General features: G+C 48.6%; 1 protein-coding gene across 2 annotated transcripts in view; it reads right to left on the bottom strand.

Annotated features, from left to right (window-relative positions):
* Positions 1–14,861: 14,861 nt before the first annotated feature.
* The window catches only part of RNF165 (ring finger protein 165), a 127,988-nt gene continuing 119,841 nt past the window's right edge, over positions 14,862–23,008 (bottom strand). For both annotated transcript variants that reach the window (XM_009192663.2, XM_017951695.3), the window contains exons 7-8: positions 19,482–19,588; positions 14,862–19,043 (exon numbers count right to left, since the gene is read on the bottom strand). In XM_009192663.2, coding sequence (XP_009190927.1) covers positions 18,926–19,043; positions 19,482–19,588 — 225 coding nt within the window. In that variant the 3' untranslated portion in view covers positions 14,862–18,925. The remainder of the gene's footprint in view (positions 19,044–19,481; positions 19,589–23,008) is intronic.

The raw sequence follows: 23,008 nt of genomic DNA, 5'->3' as shown, positions 1-23,008 counted from the left end.
ACTGGGGTGTGTGGGAAGGGGAAGATGGCATCATTAAACAGCTTTGTTTCCATCTCTTTCTGTGGAACTGGTTCTCCCCCTGTCCCTAGATGAAAATTTAGACAAGCCTCACAACTCCTGTGGACTCCAGTAGGTAATAAAAAGTCCAACAAACACTTTAAGTCATGAAATCCATCTCCATTCTGTAATTTAAATGTCCAGCCCCAATATAAAGATAAAGACATCAAACTTAAAATTGAGCTTCCTGCCATCTCCTGGCTCAGTCCCATCACAGGTGGGCCCCACAGTGAGGGAGGGGTGTGAGTGTGTGTGCATGTGTGTGTGTGCAGTGAGTTATTATGTAGTGTGCAAGTATGGTGTTTGTGTAGGTGTACACATTAGTGCATGGTGTGTGCCTGTATGTGAATCTCTACGCATGTGTGCATACATGAGCATGGGTGTGTGGGGGGTGTATGTGTGCCTGTGAATATGTATGAGAGCCTGTGTGTGCACGCACATGAGTGTGCAGGTGTGTGTGCGTGCATGTGAATATGTGTGTGTGTACACAAGTGTGGGTGCGGAGTGTGCATGCATGTGTATCTGGGCGTGTGAAGGCGTGTGTGTGAGAACACATGAGTGCAGTGTGGTGTGTGCATGCATGTGAATCTGTGTGCGTGTGTGTGTATATGAGTGTGTGGTTGTGCTGCACATGCATGTGAATCTGTGTGTACATGAATGTGGGTGTCGTGTGTGCGTACATATGTGTGTGTGTGAGTCAACCTCCCCTCTCTTCCCCTGCCTTGCCCTGTCCCTCCTCCTCCTGCCTGTTGGTGCGCCAGGATTTCAGACTACTGGGGGAGGAGGAGTAGTGAAGGCAGCAGGCAGCTTCCTGTCCGAGGGCTGCTATTATGGCTGGTGTCTTTGTTTCCAGACCTGACAGGTGTTTAGACTTTCACAAGCGCTTGTGCGGGTTCACCCTCCACTCTGTCCTCTTATTTAGGATCTGAGACACTCCACAAGAGGCTCTCAGGCACCCTTCGCTCTGACACACTCCAGCCGTTCAGGCCACTCACCTCTCTGTGACCAGGGCCAGCCCATCTCACCCCAGCCACGTCTCCAGAAGGGGCAGGCAGCTTGTCTGCCATATGCGGACACATCCCCTCTCACATAGCCCTGCTGGAGCCCCAGTCGCTTGCCTCAGATTCAAGGGCAGCCAGGAGGCAGGGCGCACACTCAGCCCCACAGGAGGCCTCTCAGGATGTCCTGCCCTTGAATCCACTGCTTCCTCTCAGCCTTCCCATTCTCTGACAGGACCTGGAGGGATGTGTGCGGCCCAGAGTCTAAACCGGTTCTCTGCCCTGTCCTTCTGGCAAGAGATACGATACATGGGGCTCTCACTGCAGAGTGTGGCATCTGTGGGTGACTCGGCCGCCGCTGGTACAGGAGGAGCCTGTTACCATCCTGCTGCTGGCGTGTCCTATTAATGTTGGCTTACCATTGACGGGGTAGTGTTGGCCTGGCTCAACAACATACCCCAGGACCTTAGCCAGCTTTCTGGTCCTCCTTTACCTGCCCTACCGGCTCGGCTTTCTTCAGAGGATTTGTTGAGATCTGAGGAAACAATTGCTTCGAGAGCTCCATTAAACTCATTAATACTTTTGGTCCATTCCGGGGCACTTTCTTACCCACAGGCCTCCCCAGACCCTGCCCCCTACCTGGTCCTCCAAGTCCCTGGACCTGGGCTATCTCCATCTGGGCAAGTCGCCCACAGCTCTGTGCCCAGCAGGGTGGCCCCCAGCAATGCCATACACACTGTCCTCTCTGCTGTCCTCTGCCAGGGCTGACCTTTGCCTGAAGTCTCCTTGCCACCCATCCACTCCTCCACTCTACCAGGCACTGCCCTTCACATTCTTTTTTGTTATTATTTGTTTTGTTTTTTCGAGAAGTGTCTCACTCTGCCACCCAGGCTGGCGTGCAGTGGCACGATCTCAGCTCACTGCAACGTCCACTTCCCGAGTTCAAGTGATTCTCATGCCTCTGCCTCCCAAACAGCTAGGATTACAGGCACAGGCGACCATGCTCGGCTAATTTTTGTATTTTTAGTTGAGATAAGGTTTCACCATGTTGGCCAGGCTGTTCTCAAATTCCTGACCTCAGGTGATCTACCCACCTCGCAAAGTGCTGAGATTACAGACATAAGCCACCACTCCCTGCCCACATTCTTTATTTTTAATTGGTGCACAATAATTATACACATCTATGGGGTACATATGGTATTTTGATATATGTACACAATCTGTAATGATTAAAGCAGGGTAATTGGCATATCCATCACCTCGAACATTTATCATTTCCTTGTGTTGGGAACATTTCAAATCTCCTCTTCCAGCTAATTTGAAATATACAATAAATTACTGTTAACTAGAGTCACCCTACTGTGCTATAAAACTCTAGAACATATTCCTCCTATCTAACTGCATGTTTGTATCCATGAACCAGCCTCTCTGTATTCCTCCCAACCCCGTTCCCAACTTCTGATAACTATCATTCTACTCTCTACCTCCTTGAGAACAACTTTTTTATCTCCCACTTCTGAGTGAGATCATGACCTGCTGCTCTGCTGCTGAAGGGCAGTGGCAGCAGTCCAGGGCAGGTGGCCCTCAGGCTCTGGGGAGCACACACTTCAGGTCCCTTTGTCCCCAGGGGAGACTCCTTGGCATGCTGCATCACCCATTCCCCAAGATATAGGATACTATGTGGGCTAGAGTGCTGGGGACCTGGTCACACTCCTGGGTCCAGCCATTGTTGCAATGCTGCAGCCCTCTGGGTAGATGTGGGGGTTGTGGGTGGGTATCCAGGGATGTGGAGATGCAGGGGTTGTTGGACCCCGGGGGCAGGATGTAGTCTGATGGTGGCTGGGTTCTTAAGATGGTGCTGTGCTGCAGCTGCTTTGGTCTCAGGGGGTGTGTGGACCTGGTATGAACACGATCTCTGGAGCAATGCAGTTGCGTGGGCTCCAGGCAGTTCTTCATACTTGTCTCAGGGCCCATGAGGGCTGAAGCACTCTGCCATGATGAGGACTGCAGTGTAATGTGGACCACTGGGGATCTCTTGCTTACCTTTTCCTCTCCTGGCTCTGAGCCAATCCCTGCCCTCTCCTTCCATGCTTTAGAAGTTCCCTGTCACTTCCTTGTTGAATTCTAGTGTTCTCTCTTGGAAGCTCTATTTGATATGTGGTTATCTACTCGCTGTTTTGGTTGTTCTTGGTGGAGGGGGGGAGTTCTGGGCCCCTCTAGTCAGCCTTCTGGAAGCTCCTTCCCTATGCATCGCATTCTTTACATCTCAACTTAAGGCCTCCAATCACTCCAGGAAACATTTCCATTACCCCTCCCCCAAGACAAAACTAGAAGCCCACCCACATCTATGAGAGGTATGTTGGAATTGTGTGTCTCCTCATGTGTCTTCCTAACTGGATTCTGAGTCCTTAAGGAGAAAAGCTAGGTCTCACTCATCTCTGTAACCCCAGCACTTAGCACAAGGCCCAGGGCATAGTGTGGATACTAAGTGCATGTGTGGTGAATGGATGGATAGATAGATGATTGGATGGGTAGGTGGGTGGATGGGGACGGCGGACAGACGGCGGGCGGGGCGGATGGATGACGGGCGAAAGGCAGACGGACGGGTGGACGAACGGACGAACGGATGGCTGGATGGGCGACGGACGGACACATGAGCAGTGGCATGGACGGGCGGACGGACAGGATGGATGGTGGATGGCAGATAGATTGGTGAATGGGTGGGTGGATGGGTGGATGGATAGATGAATGGGTGGATGCATGGATGGATGGATGGATGAGTGGTGGATAGATGGTGGATGGATGAATGGATGGATGGTGGATGGATGGATACAGGTGGTGGATGGTGGATGGATAGATGAAGGTGGAATGGATAAATGGTGGATGGATGGTGGTGGATGGATGGATGGAATGGAATGGTGGATGGATGGAATGGTGGAAGGCCGGATGGACATGGATATGAATGGATAAATGGATAGATGGGTGAGAGGGTGGATGAATGAGTGGATAGGTGGATGGATAGATGGAGAGCTGGTGGGTGGATGGATGTGTGTAGGTAAATGAGTCTATTTCATGGCTTAGAAAAATTTCTATGATGAGACTCATCCCAGCTCAAGGACTTGAGGAAGCCCATCCCCATCTGTGATCAGGATACTCTTCTTGATCCCTCAACTATTGCTCAAGAGCCCCTTAGCCAGTCTGAATCATTTCTCCAAAGACCTATTGCCTAACCTTCTGGCAGCCCAGCTCTCCCTTTAATGGAATTCCCAAGTTTGGGAACTTCAGATTTCAAACCCTTCTTGGAGCATGCACATTGTGTATTGAGCGACAGTGGCCCTGGGCTCACCCCTGGGGTGGATAGAAGAGAAGATTGTTCAGGGGATCCGTGGAACCCTTTGCCTCAGGGAGCTTCTATGTATTGTTGGGGCTGAGGAAGGACAACACCAGGAGTCCTGGTCCAGCCTAAAGCCATTCAGTAGAAGTTACCCCTGGTCATTCATTCACATGTCAGTGCTGGGGAAAAAGTGGCAAGCAAAAGAGATGAAAATCCTGGATTTCACGGAGCTTATATTCTAACTGGGGGAAACAGATGTAAGCAAACAAATAAATAAACTGTATGATATGTCATATGGAAACGCATAATGAAGGAAAATAAACTAGGGAAGAGGAACATGGGGGATATTTGCAACTTTAAATAGGGTGGTAAAAACTTGACATTGAATAAATAAATCCCTAATGCAGATGAGATGATGCCATGTAGACATCTGAGGGGAAAGCACTCCAAGTAAATGGAACAGCAAAGATAAACCTGGAATGCTGTTGAAACTTCAGGGAGGCCACTGTAGCAGAAGCAGCATGAGGTCAAGCAAGCCAGTAGGAGATACGGCCAGAGCAGTGATGAGTCCTACGGAACCTTGAAGGTACTTGAAGGTCTCTGGCATGTACTCTGAAAGAGATGGGTAACTATTGGATGAGCAGAGAATGACATCGTCTAACTTACATTTTAACTAGATCACTGGGGTTGCTGTATTGAGGATCGATTATAGGGTAGAAGCAGGAAATCTGCTGGAAGGCTACTGCAATAGCCCTAGCATGAGATGAGAGTGGTCCAGACCAGGTTGGTAGAAGTGAAAGTGCAGAGATCCTCTATATCCATAGAGGCAAAGCCTGTGATTAAGGGCTTTGCTCAGGGACTTAGGCATCCGTGGATTTTGATATATGCAGGAGTACTGGAACCAATCCCCCAAGGATATGGAGGACTGACTGTAGTTCCCTGCATCCCTCTGTGCATCCCTGGACACCCCTGGAGTAAAGCCAAAGGCCAAGAACTGTGATTCAGAGACCTGGGGCCTAGGGGAGCAGCCTAGGGTAAGAGTTGAGTGTTCTGGAGTCTGGGTTCAAATCCCAGCCTCACTTCCTGGCAGTGTACTTTGGGCAAGTTATAGAACTACCCTCTGCCTCCCTTTCCCCTGAAAATTGGAGATGATCCCAATGTCATGGAATTATTATAAGGATGAATGAGGCAGTTCATGTAACCAGCTTAACACAGTGTCTGGCACCCAGTAAGGGCTTAGGAAGTGTTAATGGTCATTATCAGTTTCAGCCCTACTACTTATTAGGTTTGTAACTCTAGTAACTAGATGCACTCTCATTATTTTTCTTGTTCTGTCCCACTATGACTCTAACAAAGACAAAAATCTGAAATCTGAGACTTTCTCCTCTCCAAGAGATCCTGCTGTCTTTTGGAACCAGCTCAGCACTCTAGACGGAGAGACTGCCAGGCTATTGCCAAGAAAACTTCAGCCTCAGAAGCAAGCTGATGAAACAGGGCTGCCCCAGGTCTAGATGATAAAGGTAAACACTACTCCAGCATCCCCTGTTTCCTCTTCCCTGGTATTCCAGCCAGGGCCCTACTTCCCCTCCCCCCATACCTTAACCTTGTCTTTCCTGATGCCTCCAGCCCTCCCAAAGCTCTGGGCTTTTAACCGTGGAGCCTGCCCGAGGCAGAAGGCTCCCTAGGAGGCTCCCCAGTCCAGGGAGATGACTCTAGTAACTGGAGAGACTGAATTCATCCTTCTTCCTATCTCTTCTGGAAAAACCCTGTGTGTGTGCCTTAATGTTTCCAGCTCATCGTGCAAATACCCTTACTCACAACTGAGTATCTGCACTGAAAGCTCAGGCAAAGGATCATTGTAGCTCATCCTGGGCTGCTGGGTTTTGATCCAGCAGCTACCGGTATGAGAATACCAGTATATGTGCAAGAGAGCTTGAGGGCACTCCTCCAGTTCTAGGTCATTCACAGGTGGGACTCTGCCCCCAGAGAGCTGAGTGCTTTGACGCCACTGCTCTGGCCTCCTGCGGAATTGCCCCACCCACTGTCCTCAAAGCCATATGCCTAGTCCATGCCAAAGGGCACCAGGGAAAATGGCCTCGCAGGCCTCTTAGGAGAGGCCAGTGCCTCCCGCCCCCAGATGAAGACCCATACAGAGATGTCTTTATGGAAGTCCAGACACGTTTTCCACATCTGGGAAGCAAGTGTGGAGCAGGGTGCGTGCTGTGGCCTGAGACGCGGAGTGAGGACTTTCACGTCCACTGCCAGCTGTGCAGCCCCACACTGCCGTCTTCCCCTGAGCCTACTGTCCCCAGGCCCAGGGCCTCAGATCCAGTTCTCCAGAGAGTAAATGTCTTTGGAATATGGGGTATGGGAGTAGGTGAGTAGGTTCCTGGTTGAGGGTGGGAAAGGAATCCCAGTCTTTAACTGCTCCTTAAACTTTCAACCCATCTTCCTGTTTTCAGCTTCTTCATTGTACTCCACCCTTTAGAGATTTCTGGCACTTCCAATTCTTAAGAAACTTCCTTCACGTTGGCTTCTCAGCCGCAGGCTAAGAGGTGTCAGTTTTCTTCTCTCTGCTAATCGGTTTCATCTCATCCATCCTCTTTCATCTTGCAACACTTTGTTGACATCGCTTATCGCCTAGGCCCAATGGATTTAAGTGTTTCTGCTTCTTTTGTGGTTCTTTAAGAGGAGCTTCCAGAACAAATGAGTTTAATCTCTGAATTTAAAGGGAGCCATCTCTAGTTTTTAGTTCCTACGTCCTGGCTTTAGATAAATAAATAACTACAAATGTGTATATAAGGATACTTTATGTATTATCATAGCTACCTCAAACCCTTACAGCCACAGATTTGGAAACGTGTACCTAAAAACACACGTCTGACACATCTTCCATTTTTAACAAAATAGTTGCTACTGGTTTATTCAAAGGAAATAGAATGTAATAATGAGTTTCAGGTAGCAGCGAGAAAGCAGAGACTACTCTTCACCCAACGGGAGCCTCCTGAAACTGGAGGCAGCCATGCTGTTTATGGAGATACAGGGGGAACAAAGAGGGTGGGATGAGGCCCCGTGCCAGTGCAGCCTTTCTGCGTTACAGGAGCAAGGACGGAGAACCAGAGAGGGCCTCTGACTCACTGAGGGTCACACGGGGCAAGGCTGGGCTTGATACTGGCTGTCTGATGGGGGCCCTCCACACCCTGGGTGCCTGGATGGGACCCCTCGGGAGCAGGCCTTGGGGCAGCAGTAGAGGAAATGGGAGCAGGTGTGTGGTTGGGGAGAGGGAGAGGGAGGGGGCTGAGAGTCTTGCCAAATTCATCAGCCAGATCCCAGCTCCGTACTTTTATAGGATGAGATGGCTTCCTTGGGCTGGGCACTGATTTTCCCTAGGGGATGCTGGGGCCCTGGGCAAGCTCTGTTGCTTGACGCATTCCAGTTGGCCCTCTGCCTCCCAGGCCATGCTGAGACTGCAGGTGAAGGAGAGGGGAAACCCCTTTACAAGGGCCTGGGGAGAAGGGTCTGGAAAGGTGGCCTGCCTGCCGCATTCTCTCTCCTGATTGCTGTGCCCAGCCTGGCTACTGCCCTCATCCCTGCTGTCTACTGTGAGGAAGGAATGATGGGTGCCTATGAGAAGCCTCCAGGAGGGTGACTCCCTCCAAGTCTTACCCCATCCTACCCTGGCCTGAACTTTGCTTTCTTTTTCTTTTTCTTTTTCTTTTTTTGGGACAGAATCTTGCTCTGTTGCCCAGGCTAGAGTGCAGTGATCTTGGCTCACTGCAACCTCTGCCACTCGGGTTCAAGCGATTCTCCTGCCTCACCCTCCCGAGTAGCTGGGATTATAGAAATGTGCCACCACGCCCAGCTAATTTTTGTATTTTTAGTAGAGACGGGGTTTCAGCATCTTGACCAGGCTGGTCTTGAACTCCTGACCTCATGATCCACCCATTTCGGCCTCCCGAAGTGCTGGGATTACAGGCATGAGCCACCACGCCCAGCCTTTTTTTTTTCTTTTTTTGAGATAAGGTCTCCCCTGCCGCCCAGGTTGGAGTGCGGTGGCACCATCATAGCTCACTGCAACCTTGAACTCCTGGGTTCGAGCAGTCCTCCTGCCTCAGCCTCCCAAGTAGCTAGGACTACAGGTGTACACCACTATGACCGGCTGATTTAAAAAAAAAAAAATAGGTAGAGTCAGGGGTCTCACTGTGTTGCCCAGGCTAGTCTCAAGCTCCTAGCCTCAAGTGTTCTTCCAGCAGCCTCTCAAAGTCCTGGGGTCACAGGCATGAGTGCTGAGATTACACTACACCTGGACAGGTTTTGCGTTTCAATAAGTCTTCATACTCGTGGCAGGGCAGAAAGCAGGGCCAGGACTGAGGTGAGGCAAGCAAAGGCCCAGGGTGCAAAACGTTAAGAAGGCACCCAACCTCAAGCTCATGCAAGTGCAGGGCTGGCACCTGAGAGTGAACTCCTCCTGTCCTGGCCCCAGCAGAAAGCTATTCTTCTACCTATAGCTGCCCCAGAACTCTGTATCCCAACAGTCCTAATCCTGAGGCTGAGACCAGGCAGCCAGCATGGTGAGTGTGTACAGCTCCTTTTCTGGAAAAGGGCCTCCCTCAACCTCTCACCCCAATACCTCTTCTGCTAACATCCTGTGGTCCAGGATAGACAGTTTGTGCTGAAATGCCACCTCTCTCTGGCCAAGCCCCTCATTAGGGCTCAGGGTGAAGAAAACAAAGGAAGGGGAGGGTTCCGTCCCCCCAGCACCTCCTTTTCTTTTCCTGCAGTCCTTGCAAGAGCAGCTCATTCCCTCCCCACACCCCCTTGGGTATTGATGGCTCACGTGGCTCGAAAGTTCTTCCTTATAAGGATGGCTTTGTGAGTGACAAGGTTTTATATCAGCTCCTTCTTTCCTCCCCTGATTCAGACACAGTCTGTATTAAAGAATGTTTGGAGAGAACAGTAATTATATTGCTTTGGAGTAACTGCTAACACAGTATTTCCAGATAAAAATCCCTCAGGGTCTACTTTAAAGAAGAGATAAGACTTATTTGCAATTAGCACAAGCTATTTACATACAAACTGTTGCACCGAAGTCTAAAAAACACTCTCGCTTTTAATTAGGTTAAACAAAAGCCTTCTAATGTTGTTTTCTTGGTTCTTTGGCTAAACAATCCTTTATATCCAAAATTTTGGTACAAGCAAACTCAGCTCAGTCCAGGTACATCCTTTCTGGCTATTGATTTGTGGAGTACAAATGGATGAGTTTGGACAGGGCTATGGGTGCCCTACTTCCTGAGGACCCTTAGTGTGTCCATCCTGAACAGGCACTCCCATTACTCCCAGCCCCTTTTCAGAGCCTGGCACCAGGCATCAACCACCCACAGACATCCCCACATGCCCTGAGCAAGGTTAAGACAAGGGAGTTTCAGGGAACAGATAGGGCCATCTCAGCCTTGGACAAAGGGAGTAAATAGAGTCTCTAAGAAAGGAGGTTTTGGACAGAGGGGCCTGGAGAGAAAAGTACACTTTAGTCCTAAATTTAGAAGGTAGAAGGGGTAGTTTTGGTAGGGGCACCTGAATGGTGTTGCGGGGGAGGTTGCTTATGAACAGGAGGGAAGATGGGTCTGTACTTCTAGCCTAGTGGCCTCAGTGTGACTTTTCTTCTAGAGTTTCCAACTGAATGCAGAAAAAAATTGTTTTATCAGTGATTTGAGAAGTCTTGGTGCTGAGACCTCAGCCACTAGCCCCTTGCTGGACAGGGACTGCTGGTGGTTGACCATGGCAGGAAGTGGCCAGAGGAGAACGGTAGATATTGATAAGGTCTGGGAAACCATCTAGGAATAGGAGAGGGAGGAGAGCCAAGAGGATCAAAGAGAAAGCCAACAGAAGGCAGGGTTTAAAACAAATAATATTGTCATCATCTTAATAGCTAATATTTATATAATGCTCACTATATTTGAGACACATGTTAAGTGCTTCACATATTATGCTCATCAAATTCTCATAAAAGCCTATGCGGCAGATACCATTATTATCCCCATTTTATAGATGAAGGAGCCAAAGCACAGAGAGTTTAAGTAACTTGCCCAAAGTCACACAGCAAACAGCTAGCACAGGAAGCTCAAGAGTAGGCTTTTCATCAAACGATATGTTCAACAGAAGCTCCATATTTAAAACAGACCAAAGAGTAGCTGCTCTGACTGGTTGCAGGACCAGGGTGGAAATCCCAGGCCACTCAGTGGTGGATAAGTGTGGGTAGAGACATGTTATTTGCCAGGTTGAAGACTGCTGAATAGGGCATGTAACTGAGGGCCAAAGGGAGTGAGGACAGGACAATGCCTGCAAGAGAAGGATCTTGTTTCCCACTTCCCAGAAGTGGGAGGGGCTTCCCATGGCCTGCAGAGCACTGGGGAGGAGAGAGAGGAAGGAGCCAGGTGTGAGGTTGCAGGTGATGGTGAGGATTGGGGGAGCTGTAAGGAGAAAAGTACTGGCTGGGAGGCACCCGGGAGTGTCTGGGAGTGAGATGAAGACAGATTTCACTCCTCCTTAACCTGAGGGGTCATTATGGTGACAGGAAGTCACAGGGCACATACGTGGATGTTTTCTGAGAACCTCTTTCTCCTGGGTGCTGCAATGGGAAAGGGGCGGGGACAGAGTCTAGGAAGACTGAATAAATTTTCATGTGTTGAGTGGACACAAAATCCAAGGAAAGAGAACTGCTCTTCTCGAAGCCCTCTCCCTTCACCCCAAAAGCAGCCCAGACCTTTCCTCCCAGGATCACCTCCATCGTAAATGTTAACAGATTAAATAGACAAACGGATAATAGAGGGAGGTAGGAACTTGAAATAGAGGCTTGTGGCATTTTAGAGCTGAAAGGAGCTTAGGCTACCATCCACACCAGCAGAGCCAGAGAAGAGCAATGTCATGCCACATTCACAGGACTGGCCGGGGTGAGGACATGGATCAAAAGAGATATAGAGAGAAAGGTATGGAAAACTACAGACTCAGGTTCATCTCACTTGAACAAAAACTAAGAATCTAAACATTCATTAACCTTATGTAAACTATGGCCTTTACTTAATGCATCAATATTGGCCCATCAATTGTAACAAATGCTCCACATCAATGCAAGATGTTAATAATGGGACAAACTGGTGTGGAGATGACAGGGTAGATGGAAATCTTTGTATTTTATGCTCATTTTTCTGTAAACGTAAAACTGCCCTACAAAATAAAATATATTACTTTTTTTCCAAAGTTCATTAATGTGGGTTCTGTTTGCAGTTTTTCATTTACTGACCCCACACTTTTTGGAGGGCAGATTCTAGACAATGCAAAGAGCATGTGAGCATGGGCTCTTATAAGGGAATAGAAAACCAACCACCCATTGAAAATCAAGTTCCTTCTCTTTTACAGAGAATCGAAGTAGCCCTCCAGTTCAAACACTCATCTGAAGATTGATCAAAAATGGGAACTTTTGACCAGGCATAGTGGCTCACACCTGTAATTCTAGCACTTTGGGATTAAACTGGGAGGATAACTTGAGCTCAGGAGACCGAGACCAGCCTGGGCAATATAACAAAACCCTGTTGCTAAAAAAAAAAAAAAAAAAAAAAAAAAAAAAAAATTAGCCAGGCATCATGGCACACACACCTGTGGTCCCAGCTACTTGGAAGGCTGACGTGAAAGGATGGCTTGGGTCCAGGAGGTTGAGGCTGCAGTGAACCGTGATTGTGCCACTACACTCAAGAAAAAAAAAAAATCCCCTTTACAATTCATACCTAAAGGAAATACGTCAATTAGATGGTTGGTCCACAGTCAGAGAACAGATTCTTTAAGAGACAAAGAGGTAAAAGAAAGAAATAGATAAGAGAAAAGAAGGCGTGGGAGGGGGGAAGAAAAGGGTGAAAGAAGGGTAGAAAGGGAAGAGGAAAATAAGAGAAAACGGAGAGAGAACGAGGCAAGTTGGTGAGAGCTAGATAGATAACTGATAGTGTCTCCTATCTTGGACAAAGACAGAGGCCTGGAGAGGCTTCCTCTGATATGCCCTGGGTATGCACCAAAATAAACACCCAGCACGAGTAAGGTGTAGTTAGCAATGCAGTTCATTTTTATTAGTTATAAATAAAGTACAAAAAATCCACCAAAAGTGAATCTAAGCATTTACACAATTCCTAATGTCTCCGCCTTTTCATTGATGCACTATTGCTTTAATATTCATAATAAATATTCTTCTAGCTTTCTGCTATAAAATAGTCTATGTAGCAAAATGTTGCACAGCACAACAGAACAGAACAGCAGGAGGATTACAAAAAAGGACAATCAACACTGAGGATAATCCTTTCACTTACCAGGGGCAACCAAATTACCCCCTCAAGGGCTGGTGCGGCTGGCTCCATGGCTGAGAAATGAGCCGCATCCGAGGCCAGGGGTGGAGTGGGAGCAGAGGCTCAAAGGTGAGGGCACAGGCCAGCCAAGGCAAAGGGCCCCTTTCCTCTCTGACACTGCAGAGCAGCATAAGGCATGCCCGTCCAGGAGCCCTGCCAAGGACATGGTGTCTGCCAGGCCCAGCAGTGTGCTGGTCATGCTCCCTCCAGTGTGGTGGGGGACTCCATGGGCTGTCTCCAGGGAAAGCAAGGCTCCAGGCTGGAGGCAAAAGGGGAAGCTAGGCAGGAAGCCCAGAGGGGCATCCATCGCTCAGCTAGGGCAGAGTTGAGGCTTTGGGGACCATACACAGCCCGGTGCTCACACAGCCTCGCTGGGCAGTATGGCAAATCTCGGTCTCCACTTCCTCCCTCCACATCAGCACCTTCCCCATGGGGCCTCATCCCCACCAGGTAAAGGCAGTGATGTAAAGAGGCAAGAAGGAGGATAAGCTGGGAAGGAGGGGAGGGAGAAGCAGCAGCAGAAAAGCAGACAGGCCAGGTCCCAGCTGACTCAGGGGGCTACTCTCAGTGGCGTGAACTCCCTCTCTCTCCTTTTGGCTCAGAGGTATCAGGCTCACAGCTGTGCCAGCCTTTGACGGTGGCTTCTCCACATCCTCCCCCATTATTCCTCTACAGGGGCAGGGGGACTGGAGGCCCACTCCCAGTCCTCCATAGAAGCTCCTCCTGCCCACAGCCCCCAGGGAGCAAAGACAGAGGGAGATGGACAGAGGAAATGCTGGGAGCAGAGACCTTGATTCCAAAATCTATGTCCCAATCTGTTTTCCATGGGAAGCATCTCAACAATGAAGGCTCTGGGAGATGATAGGATGGGGGTGCCAGTCCCAAACCCATAGATTGGCACTCCTTTCTGCCTACCCCATCCCTGTGTCTAACAAGACATGGATTTCAGCTCACTCTCCAAATGACTGCCCAAGCCTTGTGAAAGGGCATGTCCCATGCATGTTCACCTAACTCCTCCCTGTCACCCACAGGATGCCACATATAACAGGACAGAAACCCTCCCAGAAATCAACTCTGAGCAAGCTCAGATAAATTCTCAGCTCACTCTCTCTATTCTTCTCTTCCTTCCTCTCCTTTTCTCCTCCCAATCCTTTCTCCCTCTTTCCCTCTTTTTATTTTTATTTTTTTTTTTGAGACCGAGTTTCACTCTTGTCACCCGGGCTGGAGTGTCCCGCCTTAGCCTCCCGAGTAGCTGGGATTACAGGTGCCCACCACCACACCCAGCTAATTTTTGCCTTTTTAGTAGAGACAGGGTTTCACCATGTTGGCCAGGCTGGTCTCAATCTCCTGACCTCAAGTCATCTGCCCACCTCAGCCTCACAAATTCCTGGGATTACAGGTGTGAGCCACCGCACCCAGCCTTTTCTCCCTCTTTCTTCTCTCCTGAGAAGGTAAGACAGCACAGCACAGTGGTTTCCCACGGGATCTGTGTCATATTCTACTTGAATCCAAGGGACCCTAAAGATCTCCCAGTTCTCCTCACTCACCCCACCCAGAAAACTGAGACTCAGGGGCCAAGGGACTTGCTCAGGGTCACTGGGATGTCTATCATGGAGCAGATCTGAAAACCTGAGCCTCTCAGCTCCCCAGTTCAGGGCTCGTTCTAAGAAACCAGGCTTTTTGGCTCTCTGATATTCCTCTTGTAAGGTCTGGAGGACTCCAATTCTGGAGTTGGAGGCCAGGTGGAGACAGTGACCCCTATGCCCCAAGACTTTCCTCAGAGGATAGCGGCTGGGTGGGCTGAGATTGTGGGAGGAGCGAGGGAGTAGGAAAGGCAGGTTCATGCTGGAGAGGTGGGGTTGTGGGGAGAGGGGGGTGCCAAGGATAGCAAGTGAAAGGATTACCCCAGTCTGCTGACAAGTGCAAATTATATTTATATATGTGCTAAATACAGTCACTATATTGGAGTTTTTCACTAGATCACAGCATACAGAATCAAAGGTTTGCATTTCGTATGGAATGTATCCAAAGAGGCCAGCACCACGGTAGGACAGCTTGCAATCACACACCCTGATAGTTTGGACGAAATAAAGTTTGCAGAATTTTATTTAAATTTTTTTTTGTATTCGTAGTTGTTTGTCATCGTACCAATGCATGCAAAGCATTCCACTCCCAGAAACAACGCCAAAATGAGGTAATAGGAGTAATAAAAAAAATTAGTATCCTTTCTAAATAAATAAATTATAATTAAAAATGCAAAACAACTATAAAAATAATTAAATAAGAACCCACGATATCTACAAGTTAGTCATAAATTATGATTGTTAAATATAAGGCATTTAAACTCACAAAACCCTGTAAACTAGCAACGTGCCATGTTTTTTGTTTTTTGTATTTTTTTTTCATTTTTGTTTTTCTATCAGCTGAAATCGCTCTAGCATTTGCTCTACGCGCGCAGGAGATGAAACACAAGGGGGCCTGACGGACGTTGCTACAGCCCCACGCAGGGAGTGTTCGTCCCGCCGGCAGGCGGGGGGCTTAGGGGATTTCTTTAGGAAAAAAAGAAAAAAAGTCTGGTGCTTTTTTCTTCACCATTGAAAAAACTGTGCTTGTTCATTAGGCGTAAAGAGTTAAGAATACTTGCACGGAGGCTGGGAACATTTGCAGAAGAGGAGCTTGAGTCCTGCCACAGGTGGTGGCCAAGGGCGACAGGGGGCCGAAGGGGGTCCTGGCCAGGTGGAGGGGCAGCCCCTGCTCACCCTCTGCTTGCACCCAGCCAGGCTTGTGGTGTTGGGTTGATTGATTGGCATCCTCGGTGGACCCGCGGCGGCACAGCTGCGGCAGCGGCTAGGACGCCCAACTTAAACCCTGGGGCTGCTCTCACCCCAGAAGGCACTCATGCGTCTCAGTCAAGAAAGGGTCTGAGTCCCTTGAGTTGAGCAGGAGGAGGACTTACCAGTGGTCTCCCCTCCTGGAGGTGGTGGATGTGAGATGCTGAGGCCTGACCCTGCCTCTTCTCCACTCTTCCCAGACTCCCTGACCAGTGCCGGGAGCAGAAGCACAGGCCCCGGCCCTCTCTTCTCCTCCAAACAGCTGCTGGGCTAAAGAAGTGGGAGCTGCAGGGTTCTGAGTACCCCATCACCTCCTGTCCCCACCTGCAGTGGACAAGGTCCCCAGAGATGGGAAGGAGGGGGGGCTTCAGGGTCTAACCCCAAAGTAAGCAGCTTCCCTCTTACTTCTGGTGGTCCCCTCCCCAGTCCCTAATATTAGCCTGGGGCAGAGAATTGGGAGGGGGAGGGGACCAGGGCCCACTGTCTCCCTCAGTATGTGTGCCCCCAGCCCAGTCTGAAACAGAGTGTGTGCCCACAGAAAGTCCTTTTCAACAGTTGGGTGGGCACACAGCTCTGCTACCTTGAAGAAGATGCGTTGATGTTAGGGAGGATCACAAAGTGTGAGTGTCAGAAGAAAATTAGCAAGCATCCAATCCAACCTCCTTAGGTTGTAACTGAGGAAACTGAGGCCCAGAGAGACAAAGGGAAGTTTCTAGTGTTGCCCACTTTGCCAGTGAAGAGCCTAGACTGGAACCTGGGACACCAGCTCTAATTCTATCCTGGCCTCTCCATTGACTCCCTCCCACTTGCCAGCCTTTCAGGCCAGTCTCAGCAGAAAGAATGAAAGACTGAGATTAAGAGAGGAATGACCTTCCTAGACCACCCTAGCTACCTCCAGGCCAAAGCCATCTTCCGATGAATTCTTGGTTTTCACCCAGCCATTGGAGAGGATGGGGGAGAATTCTCAACTTCCTGTGGCTATCAGTAACTAGCTTTCCCCCAAAATCCTGACTCAGATGTACTTTCCCCACTGGTGGGATCTCCAGCCTTCAGCCCTGGAGACATTTTCATGCACTGGAGCAACTGAGTTGGACACTGTGATGCTCATTGCTGCTAACACTGAATCAGGTTATTCACCATTTTGGCAGCATTGGATGTGTCTCGTCTCCTCAGCTAGATTGTGAGCTCCTCAAAGCTACTGTCTCTCCCAGCGCCTGCACCGGTAGGCACTCAATAAAGATTTTATAGAACACCAAGATATTAGTGCTGGGAGAAACCTCCTACCAGGAGCCACTTCCCCCACTCTCTGCCTGCAGGTGGCCAGAGCAGCCATTCCCGCATGAACCTATCGTGCTAGAAGCTCTTCCTCAAGCTAAGATCTGCCCGCCTGTTACTTTTACCCATTGGTACTGGTTTTACCCTTGTAGCAGCAATACAGACTCAAATTTCCTTCACTGTATGGAATTTCTTCAAATACGTGACAAGTATCCTGTCTCCCTCACCCGGGTCTTACTGATATGAGGGCATTGAGACTGGGTTAGGGATGGAGGTGAGGGGGAGACTTAGAGAGCAGTGCAAATGGGGGAACGGTGCAGGGTGGGGCACAAAGGAAGGTGGCAGAATTCCAGCTAATCTGGTGTCTTCCACATAGGGAGAAAGAAAGTGGGGTTTGGATTGGAATTTGGTGGATTTTCCCATCTCCATTCTTCTGTCCTCTTATCTCTCTGCTCCCTTTGGGGTTCAGGAAAATTGTGAGGTGGCGCAGAAAGACACACTGTATCAGGTCTGTGTCTCCCAGTACCCCCATCCCGACACCCCACGAGGTTCTCAGAAGAGAGCATAGAACACACTGGACAGGGAATACGAATCCTCACAACATCTAGGTGAGGTAGCAGGACCAGAAATGGGTTTGCACTGTTATCTCTCCCCACTCAAAGGAGAAGGAAACTGAGGCACAGAGAAAGAAAGGGACTTGCCCAAGATTATCAAAGAGTCAGAGAAGGAGCCAGAGACCAGGGACACGGGGCCTCCCAAACCAAGCTGAGGGGCCTCAGAGTCAGGGCCATCTCTGAGGGACTGTATCAGAACTGGAGACATCCCAGGGGATGCTCAGCTTCCTCCCCAAGGTCCGCGGTATTGACCTCAGCCCTGAGTGCTGTCTGAGAGCACTGTGGCCAAGACAAAGCGGCCATCACCTATGCTGTCTTATCTGCATCATCTGGTTAATTTTTTGCATAGGGAGGCAGTGGCTATGTTGCCTCTTTGTGACAGGCAAGAGCACAACCTAAAGGAAGGAGTTGGAGTGAGCATGGGCCTCTCCACTCCCAGTAACACAGCGAGAAGCTGTAGCTGAGGGCTGAGCCCTCCCTGGTTTAGTGTGGAACTGGGTGGGGGTTATAACTGGGGTCATGCAGTTGAGCCCTGGGCCTGGGGAGCCCCGCCTAGCTGAACTCTCCCTTCACCTACTGGAGCTCTGCTGCCTTCCCTCACCTCGGCTGAACCCTCAGAGGCCGGAATAAGACCCCATCAGCTCCTTTTCCAGCCCTCCCTCTCCCAGACTCCCTTCCACACTCCGTGCACTGTAAACATGAGAAAAACAAAAGCCAAGGTAAAAACAAAAACAAAAACGAAACGAGAACCCCCCTCCCGCCTCCCAAATTGGGTGAAAAACAAAATCCTTTTTCACCCTAAACAGAATTTGGCTTTTTTTTCTTCTACCTTTGATTCCTTTTTCCTTTTCTCTCATAAAGACGGGAAGATTGGGGCTGTCGTTGGTTCGGTCAGGCACCAAAACAAGAAACTCAATGAGAAATATTTGGTGCGAATTAGGTAATAGCGACATGTCCACCACAAGATGACTAGAGCACCACACACAACATTTTTCTTAAGCTAACATGCTCTGGCTGCCATCCACAGAAATAGCTAGAGACCCCTACATGGTTCCTACATGGTCGAGAGGTATATATACAATCCTTCAGAGGACAGGATTGAGGGGCCCGTCTGTCAGCTAGTGCCTTCAGGATTCCACCTGGGTTCTCCGCAGCCTGGGCCCCTCCTTCCCGCCCTTGCGCTGGGCATGGCCAGCTCCCTCTCTCCTGCTCAGCTGGGCGGATGGGGACAGTCACCATTCTGGAGAGGTGGGTCCTCCCCCACCCCCTCCTCTCCCTCGACACCGATACCACCAACTCCTCTTTCCATAAAATGTGCTTGCAGGCTTTTCCTCTACGTCAAATGGCTCAGAAGGCAAAGTTTGGCTGCAAGGGCTATGGCCGTGGGGGGACCTGGTGAAGGAAATGGGGTGTCCACTGGCTAATTCCTCCCTCAGCTGTCGGCTCCCAGTTGTGTCTCAATGTCCACTCGGCAGATGGGGCATTTCTTGCTCATGGCGAGCCACTGGTCCACGCACAGTTGGTGAAAGAGATGCATACAGGGTAGGCGTCTGGAAGAGAGGAGGGAGAGTCAGGGGCCCTGCAGGAGCTGAGGGACACTGGGCAGACCAGGAGACACACACCTAGGACCCCTGGGAACTGCCCGGCTATGGAGGGAGGCTATGGCTGAGATGGGAAACCATGAAGCCTCCGCCAGGAAGCGCTTTCAGATGAGCCTGAAACAAAGCCACAATTTTGTCTCAGACTCATTCAGACAGAACATCACACTGTTCTCTTACGCTTTTCATCCTCGCGTCCATACCCGGTCATCACACATCTAGAACATTTCATACCCTACCTTCCCAGGGCAACCATGAAGCACATTATAGCACACTTGGCACACACGTGCACAAGCTAACAAGCACCCCAACTCCCAGACACACGGCGCAGTGATTGGTCACCAATACCTATAAGAGAGGGGAGAGGGAATCAAAATGGCGGTCTCCTACCTCACATCTTCTCCATCTTCCAGCATAGACAGACAAATTGTGCATTTCTCATCTGTGTCTGACTCCTCCCCCTCATCCTTCTTGCCCTTGCCATCCTGGGGTCTTCGCTATGAGAAGCAGAGAGAGGAGTATTCATTACCTGGGCAGACTCACCTGGTGGCTGTTGGCTTTCACCCACAGGCTGCTTTTCCCCTAGGATTCAGGTTTTTTAAAGTTTGTTTTTGTTTTTGAAACGGATTCTTGCTGTGTTGCCCAGGCTGGAGTGCAACAGCATGATCTTGGCTCACTGCAACTTCCACCTCCTGGGTTCAAGCGATTCTCCTACCTCAGCCTCCCAAGTAGCTGGGATTACAGGCACCTGCCATCATGCCTGGCTAATTTTTGTATTTTTATAGAGACAGGGTTTCACCATGTTGGTCAGGTCTTGAATTCCTGAGCTCAGGTGGTCTGCCTGCCTTGGCCTTCCAAAGTGCTGGGATTACAGGTGTGAGCCACAGTGCCTGGCCATAAGGTTCTTTTTGTTTGTTTGTTTGTTTTTTTGTTTTTTGAGACGGAGTCTCGCTCTGCCGCCCAGGCTGGAGTGCAGTGGCACGATCTCGGCTCACTGCAAGCTCCACCTCACGGGTTCACGCCATTCTCCTGCCTCAGCCTCCCGAGTAGCTGGAACTACAGGAGCCCGCCACCTCGCCCGGCTAATTTTTTTGTATTTTTAGTAGAGACGGGGTTTCACCGTGTTAGCCAGGATGGTCTCGATCTCCTGACCTTGTGATCCGCCCGCCTCGGCCTCCCAAAGTGCTGGGATTACAGGCGTGAGCCACTGCGCCCGGCCAAAGTTCTTAAGTAATACCCAGAACTCCTTCCCGCCTACTCTTCTGCAGCAAGGGGAGTAGGAAGAGGTCAAGTGGACATCATTTTTGCTGTCCCAGGCACTTTCTAGGGATACAGAGCTTAGAAAGAAATTGAGTTCCTAACAAATCGATCCTTTGCAAAGCTATGACTGTGCAGTTTCCCTTTTCTGGTCCCTTCACACCATCCACTCCCCCTCAACACCCTTTACAACCTAGATTCCTGCCTTCAGGTTTCTCCCTCCACTTTCAGGCCCAGCAGGCTTCATTTATTCTTTCAGTCAACCACTGTTGACTCATGTATTCACTGATAACTACATGAAGACATCAACTCTTACAAACTGTAGCCATTTTTATAAACTATTTATATTGTGGGATTTATCAAGTTCACTTAAGATAGGCACTATCGTAAAGCAATCCTGAAACACTGTTTATACTTATTGACTTCCCTTGTACTGTTTTTAATTTTATGCTAATTATTTGAAAATAGTTTACCATTATGCAGAAGCCATATGTAGAATCATTATGTAGTTTACCATTATGTAAAGTCTCAAGTTCAGATGGCATGGACTCATGGCTTACCCTTCTTTAAGTACCGCCCCATACTTGGTCACTTACAAAGCGTATTAGTACTTGGTAAATATTTTGGGAAGAAGAAATCTAATCAGTGAGTGAAATCAGCCCACTTTTCATGTTCACATCTTCCCACTGTGCCATGAAACAGTCTAACAATAACCATAAGAGGAAAATTACCCATTCGGTCCCTCTCCAGAGACAGGCCGACTTCAAGGTCATTTTGCAAAGAGAAAAATCTGAAGCGTCACAAGATGAAGACTACCCAAAGAATGACTGCGGGGCAAGGCCCAGATGCCAAGTCTCCCTTCTCTGGCCCCTGGTCCTAAACTCTGGAGATCCTGAGTCTGATTTAGTCTGGGGAATACTGTAACCTCACTGGAACACACAAGAAAATCTATTTGTTCTGCTCTGTGCCTCGCTGTGCCCTATATACTCCACTGCAAACCCTGCTAGGCTTCTGTAATAAGTTTTCCCTTATCTAGAATCCAGAAAATCAGAATTACACCCATAGTTCCGTATAATTGTCATGGCTTTTGAGTATGAATAGAGTCATGATGATCTGCCTGCTTAAGAGTCCAGCTGTGTTTGCTGGAAGAGTGGCCTTCATTTAGCTGGCCCTGCTAGAAAAGGGAGGTCCAATAAAATGTATTGGTAAGAGTCACCTATTTGTCTACTTTCTATTATTTTTTGCCATCATTATTCATGATTTTCCTTTTATAGTTAGTAATTTTAGCTTAATATTACCCTGTCTTGCTGTCTAATCTATATATCTTCTCATGTCATTAACCTTCTCTTTAACTTTTTTTTTTTTTTGAGACGGCCTTGCACTCTTGCCCAGGCTGGAGTGCAATGGTGTAATCACGGCTCACTGCAGGCTTGACCTCCCAGGCTCAAGCAATCCTCCCACCTCAGCCTCCTTAGTGGTTGAGACTACAAGTGTACACCATCATGACTGCTAATTTTTCTTTTTATTGTAGAGACAAAATCTCTCTGTGATGGCCAGGCTGGTCTCAAACTCCTGGGCTCAATCTATCCTCCTGCCACAGCCTCCCAAAGTGCATAAGCCAGTGTGCCCAGCCCCCTTTTAACTATGATATTATTGATGTTAATTTTATGTGTTGCTTTCATATCTCTTTCTAGTTCTTATTCTTTGCATATTTTTCTATTTTGACTCGGTATTTTCTATATTTTTATTCTTACATCATTATTTTAAAGTATATTTTTATTATATATAATTACACTCTCAATTTAAATTTTTAAAGTGTTTTTTCTTCTTTATTATCTTTTTCACTTGTGTATAATTTTTAAGGGTTTCTTTCCACATTTTATTTGGTTCCTAACTTTTGTCATTTCTTATTTTTAATTCATTTTTTATTTTTAATAATATTTTTATTCCCTTCTTTTCATTCTCCTTTTTACCTGAGCCCTTTATCTACTTGATTCAGTCCATTTCACCTTTTCATTCTTAGCATTGGTTCTCTTCACAATTTCCTTGTGCCTGTTGAAGTGACAGCAGGTGAGGTGTGCATCCTTGGTAGGAGTAAAAACCCCCTGGTCCGGGACACAGGTGCTGCTCCTGGACTCAAATACAACACTCATTTCCTTCTATGTTCTTCTCCAATAGCTTAAAACTCTCTCTCTCTCCAGAGAATGATCATTTTCCCCATGTAGATGACATCCTTATTTACTGAAATGCTGCCATTTCCTCTATTAGCACACCAGCCAAGGTCTGATACATAGTAGGTACCCAATAACTGCAGTCAAAATCATTTATGAATAAATCCAGTGCCTTGAGAGGAGCTGCCTATACTGATTCATGGTCTTTGACATTGACACCACTAGCACATGGGCTAGGGGAAAGCCTAGGAGATAGCATCAAGGTAGCAGCAGCTTACCATTCCTGGGCACTTAGTAGGTACCAGGCACTGTGCCAAGCTGTTCAGGTGCATCATCCCATTGAATCCCCACAGCACCCTGTATGGTAGCTACTAATGAGATCACTCCCATTTCACATTTTTAAAGGGGGAAGTGGACAGGGAGGGGCCAGAAAAGCCAAGTAAGTTGTCCAAAGTAACGGAGCTATAAGGGGTAGAATGGAGAGTCAAA

Source organism: Papio anubis, chromosome 19, assembly GCF_008728515.1.
Source record: "Papio anubis isolate 15944 chromosome 19, Panubis1.0, whole genome shotgun sequence".
In the NCBI taxonomy this organism is placed as follows: Eukaryota; Metazoa; Chordata; class Mammalia; order Primates; family Cercopithecidae; genus Papio; species Papio anubis.
Note: the sequence above shows the minus strand (reverse complement) of the source record. Positions and strands in the feature narration are given on the sequence as shown.